This window comes from Denticeps clupeoides, chromosome 4, assembly GCF_900700375.1.
Source record: "Denticeps clupeoides chromosome 4, fDenClu1.1, whole genome shotgun sequence".
In the NCBI taxonomy this organism is placed as follows: Eukaryota; Metazoa; Chordata; class Actinopteri; order Clupeiformes; family Denticipitidae; genus Denticeps; species Denticeps clupeoides.
The window spans coordinates 2820644-2828730 of record NC_041710.1 but is presented as its reverse complement, the minus strand read 5'-3'; the positions used below and the strand labels follow the sequence as shown (position 1 = coordinate 2828730).

The 8087-nt window shown below is 46.3% G+C and overlaps 1 protein-coding gene across 2 annotated transcripts in view; it reads right to left on the bottom strand.

Moving 5' to 3' along the window:
• Positions 1–2128: 2128 nt before the first annotated feature.
• insra (insulin receptor a) overlaps positions 2129–8087 on the bottom strand; it is a 38750-nt gene continuing 32791 nt past the window's right edge. Inside the window, exons 16-21 of one of the 2 annotated variants that reach the window (XM_028975760.1) lie at positions 7727–7956; positions 7118–7228; positions 6860–7019; positions 6572–6701; positions 6244–6378; positions 2129–3690 (exon numbers count right to left, since the gene is read on the bottom strand). In XM_028975760.1, coding sequence (XP_028831593.1) covers positions 3345–3690; positions 6244–6378; positions 6572–6701; positions 6860–7019; positions 7118–7228; positions 7727–7956 — 1112 coding nt within the window. In that variant the 3' untranslated portion in view covers positions 2129–3344. The remainder of the gene's footprint in view (positions 3691–6243; positions 6379–6571; positions 6702–6859; positions 7020–7117; positions 7229–7726; positions 7957–8087) is intronic. The other variant, XM_028975761.1, reaches the window with a different exon arrangement.

The following is an 8087-nucleotide window of genomic DNA, read 5'->3' as shown; positions in this document are numbered from 1 at the left end:
ACTCCGCCCCCGACACCCCGAAACGAGACTTTTCTTCTTCTTCACGATCTCGCCCTCCAAACTCCGCCCCCGACACCCCGAAACGAGACTTTTCTTCTTCTTCACGATCTCGCCCCCCAAACTCCGCCCCCAGCATCCCGAAAAAATACTTTTCTTCTTCTTCACGACCTCGCCCCCCCAAACTCCGCCCCCGACACCCCGAAACGAGACTTTTCTTCTTCTTCACGATCTCGCCCCCCAAACTCCTCCCCCAAAACGAGACTTTTATTCTTCTTCACAATCATGACCCAAACTCCGCCCCCAACACCCGAAATTAGACTTTTATTCTTCTTCACGTTCCTACCCCTAAACTCCTCCCCCATTACCCCGAAATGAGACTTTTATTCTTCTTCACGTTCCTGACCCCCAGACTTCGCCCCCAACACCCCGAAACGTGACTTTTATTCTTCTTCACGTTCCTGCCCCCCAAACTCCGCCCCCCACACCGTGAAACGAGACTTTTCTTCTTCTTCACGATCTTGCCCCCCAAACTCCGCCCCCAGCATCCCGAAAAAATACTTTTCTTCTTCTTCACGATCTCGCCCCCCAAACTCCGCCCCCAACACCCCGAAACGAGACTTTTCTTTCTTCTTCACGATCTCGCCCCCCAAACTCCGCCCCCTACACCCCGAAACGAGACTTTTCTTCTTCTTCACGATCTCGCCCCCCAAACTCCTCCCCCAAAACGAGACTTTTATTCTTCTTCACAATCATGACCCAAACTCCGCCCCCAACACCCGAAATTAGACTTTTATTCTTCTTCACGTTCCTACCCCTAAACTCCTCCCCCATTACCCGAAATGAGACTTTTATTCTTCTTCACGTTCCTGACCCCCAGACTTCGCCCCCAACACCCCGAAACGTGACTTTTTTTCTTCTTCACGTTCCCGCCCCCCAAACTCCGCCCCCAAACCGTGAAACGAGACTTTTCTTCTTCTTCATATTCCTGTCCCCAAATTCCGCCTCCAACACCCCAAAACGAAACTTTTATTCTTCTTCACGTTCCCGCCCCCAACACCCCGAAACAAGACTTTTATTCTTCTTCACATTCCTGGCCCCCAAAACCCCAAAACCCCAAAACGAGTCTTTTATTCTTCTTCACATTCCTGACCCAAACTCTACCCCTAAACTCCGCCCCCAACACCCAAAACGAGACTTTTATTCTACCCCCAAACTCCGCCCCTAAGACCCCAAAATGAGACTTTTATTTTTCTTCATAATTCCTGTCCCCAAACTCCGCCCCCAACACCCCAAAACAAGACTTTATTCTCCTTCACGTTCCAGCCCCCAAACTGCTTTAAAAGGAGGGTGATGCTTGAAATCGTTGTTCTTCCACTGTTAGCCATAGTTATGTCTCATAGTTATGGCAGTCATGATTGCGTCATCAGGACTTCAAGAATACTGCTGCTAGGGCATCTCCACGCACAGTGAGGAGAAGACTTCTGGAGGATGGCCTGGTGTCAAGAAGGGCAGCAAAGAAGCCACGTCTCTCCACGGAAAACATGAAGGACAGACTGACATTCTGTAGAAAGTTCAGGGACTGGACTGCTGAGGACTGGGGTGACGTCATAAACTTAGTTATAGCATATAAACTCAGAGCATTATAAACTTATAAACACATTTCTTTTTGGGTCAGTGGTGGCGTAATCAGAAGGTTGCCGGTTCGAATCCCGATCCGCCACGGTCCCACTAAGAAAAGCACCGTCCCCACACACTGCCTAGCGGTTAAGGAAGCGGCCCCGTAATCAGAAGGTTGCCGGTTCGAATCCCGATCCGCCAAGGTGCCACTGAGCAAAGCACAGTCCCCACACACTGCTCCCCGGGCGCTTGTCATGGCTGCCCACTGCTCACTCAGGGTGACGGGTTAAATGCAGAGGACAAATTTCACTGTGTGCACCGTGTGCTGTGCTGCTGTGTATCACATGTAACAATCACTTCACTTTTTTTTTTTTTTAAATACGGAGGACACGTTTCACAGTGTCACCGTGTGCTGTGCTGCAGAGTACAACAATGACAATCACTTCACTAACAGTCTACAGGTCCATCATCAGTCAGTGAAAACAGACAAAATAAACATGAAACCAGCTCCTCAGCGCGCCTCACTGCTCTTTATTTACAGCAGCAATTAAATTCTTGAAATTCAACATCTGAAGCCAACGGCATTTCTAGAGTACATCATCATCATCCTCCTCCTCCTCCTCCTCCTCTTCGTCCTGCATCCTCATGAAAAAAACCAGAGAGTGGTGCGATTGGCCAATCAGAGGTCCAGATGACGATTAGTATCATTTTTTTTTTTTTTTTTGGATTAGAAAAAATAAAGATTAGAGACAAACATGTAAAAACATCTCTACGAATGGCAATAACCTCTGATATTGACAACATTATCAACTATGTACAAAAGAAACATCAACAATATATTTCATATATATACTTTCATCTTCTATACCCTCTAAAATATATCAAAGCAGCAACTATTGGTCAATCTGAGGAACTCTTTGTCAAAATGTTTTCTGAAAACAGCTTAAATATCCTTCAGCTGTGAGAACATAACTGGGGGGGGGGGGATAAATTAAAAATAAATTTGTGTCCAAATTTTGTTTTTTTTTCCAAAATACTGAAAAGCATGACTGGGGTGGTGGTGGTGGGGGGGAGGAGAAAGAACCATACATGGCCTCGTCGGCGTTCGTCTACGGCGTGGTTTGTTCAGAGAAAGGCTGCTGGCACCCCCGGCGGCCGCGGAGGACGGGCCCCGCCCTCGCCCATAGGCCACGGGTACACTAAGGCCACTGAAGTTCCTGGAGAAGTCCAGCCGGGTGAGTGGTTGGGTGAGTCTGTTAAGGTTGTGTATGTAAAGCAGCCATTTGGTTTTTCGTCTTTTTTTTTTTTTTTTTTTTTTCGTTTCTTGTTTTGTTATGATTTTGCTTTTCTTTTCTTTTTCCATTTTTCACAGTTTGTTCCATTTGACCAGTCCTGGAAACTTGGCAATATTCCTTTTTCTTTTTACGTTTTATTAAAAAAAAAAAAAAAAAAAAAAGGAGAAGCGTTCTTTTTCAATTTTTAAATACAAAAACCGTCCTGCACCCTGTTTCAAACTGTGGCAGCAGAGAAGAGAAAAATAAAGTCCTGAGATCATTTCTTACTCATGAGGAGCCACCGATGAAACCAGAGTGATAAAAGTGAAATCTAAAAAAATAACCACTAAACAAAACGTTTCAGTATGGTAGCATTTCTGTGTGTGTGTGTGTGTGTGTGTGTGTGTGTGTGTGTGTGTGTGTGTATGTGTACGCTCCCGTTTTCGCGCAACGTTACGACGGACTGGAGCGCGGTAGTGACAGTGAGATTCGTCCGTTTTTCTTGCCGCCGTTCATGTGCGTGTAGGGCACGTGCTCCTCGTAGCTCCCGCGCAGCCCCTCCTCCTCGTCCAGGGCCTGCTGCCGCTTCGAGTACGAGGACGGGTCCAGTGGAATACTCTCCATGTTCTCCATGTCCATGTCAAACTCCTCGCTCTCGGGAGGCTTGTTCTCCTCGCTGTAGTAGAAGGACACCTCCTGGAAGGAGGGGTGCAGGTCTTCGTGGATCATCTCGATGATCTCCTGGAAGTGGGGCCGCATCTTGGGGTTGTAATGCCAGCACATCTGCATGAGGCTGTGGCTGAGGGGGGAAAACAGAAGGTGATTTACGAGCGTGCAGCTGTTACCCCAAAGCACCCTGGAGATACTTCACATCCCCATCTAAACAGCGGCAGAAGTGGGTTTTACACCTTCATCTCCTTTTTAGATACTCCCTTTTTACTCAAGGCAACATAAGTGCTTTACATTGCCTCTACATCTACGTAGCAGCAGAGTGCTTCTTCTATTTTATGCTTTGTAATAAAGCTGTATAGGCTCGAAAGCCTACTACCAATTAAGCACATTAGGTGATGTGCATCTCTGTAATGAGAAGGGGTGTGGTCTAATGACATCAACACCCTATATCAGGTGTGCATAATTATTAGGCAACTTACTTTTCTTTGGCAAAATGGGTCAAAAGAAGGACTTGACAGGCTCAGAAAAGTCAAAAATAGTGAGATATCTTGCAGAGGGATGCAGCACTCTTAAAATTGCAAAGCTTCTAAGGCGTGATCATCGAACAATCAAGCGGTTCATTCAAAATAGTCAACAGGGTCACAAGAAGCGTGTGGAAAAACCAAGGCACAAAATAACTGCCCATGAACTGAGAAAAGTCAAGCGTGCAGCTGCCAAGATGCCACTTGCCACCAGTTTGGCCATATTTCAGAGCTGCAACATCACTGGAGTGCCCAAAAGCACAAGGTGTGCAATACTCAGAGACATGGCCAAGGTAAGAAAGGCTGAAAGACGACCACCACTGAACAAGACACACCCTGAAACATCAAGACTGGGCCAAGAAATATCTCAAGACTGATTTTTCTAAGGTTTTATGGACTGATGAAATGAGAGTTAGTCTTGATGGGTGGTAGTAGCCTAGTGGGTAACACACTCGCCTATGAACCAGAAGACCCGGGTTCGAATCCCACTTACTACCATTGTGTCCCTGAGCAAGACACTTAACCCTAAGTTGCTCCAGGGAGACTGTCCCTGTAAATACTGATTGTAAGTCGCTCTGGATAAGGGCGTCTGATAAATGCTGTAAATGTAATGTAAATGTATGATGGGCCAGATGGATGGGCCCGTGGCTGGATTGGTAAAGGGCAGAGAGCTCCAGTCCGACTCAGACGAGGATGGAGTCAAGCTCAACTCCCAGTCCAACTGCCAGTTTCTGGAAGACACCTTCTTCAAGCAGTGGTACAGGAAGTCTGCATCCTTCAAGAAAAACACGATTTTCATGCAGGACAATGCTCCATCACACGCGTCCAAGTACTCCACAGTGTGGCTGGCAAGAAAGGGTACAAAAAAAGAAAAACTAATGACATGGCCTCCTTGTTCACCTGATCTGAACCCCATTGAGAACCTGTGGTCCATCATCAAATGTGAGATTTACAAGGAGGGAAGACAGTACACCTCTCTGAACAGTGTCTGGGAGGCTGTGGTTGCTGCTGCACGCAATGTTGATGGTGAACAGATCAAAACACTGACAGAATCCATGGATGGCAGGCTTTTGAGTGTCCTTGCAAAGAAAGGTGGCTATATTGGTCGCTGATTTGTTTTTGTTTTGTTTTTGAATGTCAGAAATGTATATTTGTGAATGTGGAGATGTTATATTGGTTTCACTGGTAAAAATAAATAATTGAAATGGGTATATATTTGTTTTTTGTTAAGTTGCCTAATAATTATGCACAGTAATAGTCACCTGCACACACTAAAATAGCCCCCCCTTAAAATAGCTAAAAATAAAAACAAACTTAAAAACTACTTCCAAAAGTTCGCCGTTCGGAAAGACACTCCGACGTGTGACGTGAGATCAGTCTCGACCATGGCTTGAATATTCCATGGTCCACGTTGGCAGCTTTTGCTTTGCCTGCCGCAAATTTTGTGATTCCAATTTGGACTGCAAAGACATATTTCACCAAACGTGGCTGCAATTATCGGAAAAAAAGCCGTAGAAAAGACGGTGGCTTCCACAAACACGGGTCAGTGCCATGTCTGCGTGGCAAGAGTATCCCCATAGTACATTGTAGATGTAGTTCTATATTTGTAATAAAAGTTTAAATGCCTCGGATAATATTACTATAATAATATTATTATTTATTGTTAAATAAACAATGGGGTGCAGAACAAAGAAAGTTCTGAAGTGGAGCATATAATCTGCTGCAGTCTGCACTCCCACCACTAGATGTCATGTAGACATCATCAAATGTGTTCATGTGCAAAAAGTTACATAGGCAGAACAAAAAGTGCTAACAAGACGTGGCTTTACAGGAGCTGTAAATTTCCCACTTGTGGGACTAATAAAGGATCATCTTTTACATTTACGGCATTTACCAGACGCCCTTATCCAGAGCGACTTTCAATCAGTAGTTACAGGGACAGTCCCCCCATGGAGACACTCATGGTGTCTTTCTCAGGGACATGATGGTAGTAAGTGGGATTTGAACCTGGGTCTTCTGGTTCACAGGCGCGTGTGTTACCCGCTAGGCTACTTCCTTAAAGTTAAAAAGTGTGGTGTGCAAAATTTAAATTCGGCCATCTTGCTTGAGTGGGGTCTGAAAGGACGACTGAAATGACAGCGACGTGTTGGTACACTCACAGCCGGTCAGGACAGTTGTCCGGCCGTTCCAGGTAGCCTCCCTCCATGACGAACTTCAGGACCTGCTCGTTGGACAGGCCCTGGTAAGGCTGCTCGGCCAGAGTGCTAATCTCCCACAACACCACCCCAAAGGACCTGCCACAGGAACACACACAACAACAACTCTGTGAGGACAAGCGCTGAGCTCCTGTCCTGAAGAATCCCGCTCACCTGCGACGTCTATGCTCGCCACATGAATGTAATCTGCTCACCGGTGCGCCGGGCAATCCGGCGGCCAGAATCCTGTTTGGGAACAGGTACTGTTCTAATAAAAAATTCACAGACTCACCAGCAGTCTGAGTGGGTGGTGAAGACGCCATCTTTAAGGGACTCAGGGGCCATCCACCTGACAGGCAGCAGGCCCTTCCCTCCTTTTCTGTAGTAATCTGTCTCATAGATGTCCCTCGTCATGCCAAAATCTGTACAAACAAGTGGGGTAATAATGAGCATGTGTGTTTTTTCAGCAAAAGTATTCTGAGAACATAAAATAGACTGAACACAAATGTATTCTGAATACATAGTGGAGTTCCGACCCTGCTGTGTAAACGTGTCGTATGAACAAAATGTTCAGCATTACCTCCGATTTTAACTGTGAGGTCTTCTGCCACCATGCAGTTCCTTGCCGCCAGGTCCCTGTGGACGAACTTCTTAGCGTTGAGGTAGGCCATACCGTCGGCGATCTCAGCCGACATCTGGATCATTTCCTTCAGGGTGGGTGGCGGACGCCCGGGGTTGTTCTGACAACACAAAAACGATAATGACCTCACGAGAAAATGTTCCAGTAGAAATGTTAAGTGTTAGGGGCTGATGTGGTGTAACGTCTGGGCATGGTTACCTCAGAATCGGGCCGGAGGCACCGCAGGTAGCTCTTTAGGTCACCATGGGTCATCAGCTCCATCACCACCAGGGTGGGCTGGCCTTTAGAGACCACGCCCAGCAGCCGCACCTGCAGGGGTCATGAAGGTGCACATGGAGCTTAATAAATGTATATCGGTGTTGACCTATTTATAATCTGTATTTGTGTAATTCTGTATTGTATATATTGTCCCCTCTACTCTATATTGTACAGTCTTGCTTGAGAGACACCAACGGCTAGAAGCAAATTTCTTGGGTGTTTCCTAATGTTCTTGGCCAATAAACATGATTGTGATGAAACCCGGTTCAGTGTTGCCAGTGTTGGAGGAACTAACTACCCACCCAAGCTGTTTTTGTCGGTCTGTTATTATTTATGAGGGAGGGAGGAGTCTGTAGGCATGTTTGACAGCCCTACTTCCTCATTTCTTGACTATTTAAACCCCCTCCTGTCAATATTGCCAGATCCACATCTCTAATACCCCTCCTAATACCCCTTGTACACAGGAGATGTCCCTCCATCGCTACAGACACCAGTATTTTTAATAAAAGCAAAAAATCACTGAAGAAAAGTCCCCCAAGAGCCTCTTACCACGTGGTGGCAGCTGAAGGCCTTCATGACGGACGCTTCATTGAGGAACTCGATCCTCTCCCTCAAACTGGCCGACTCGTTGACTGTCTTCACGGCCACACGCGTCTGGACCTCCCCTTTCACAATGTCCTTGGCGATGCCCTCGTAAACCATTCCAAAGGAGCCTTGGCCGAGCTCTCGGAGAAGGTTGATCTTCTCCCGGGGGACCTCCCAGTCGTCTGGCTCATACACTACACACACACACACACACACACACACACACACACACACACACAAAAACACGCCTTGGTCACAGTACGATCTCTCTATTATATATTTATATATAAAATGTTATTAACAGGTGTCTAAATTAAAAAAATAA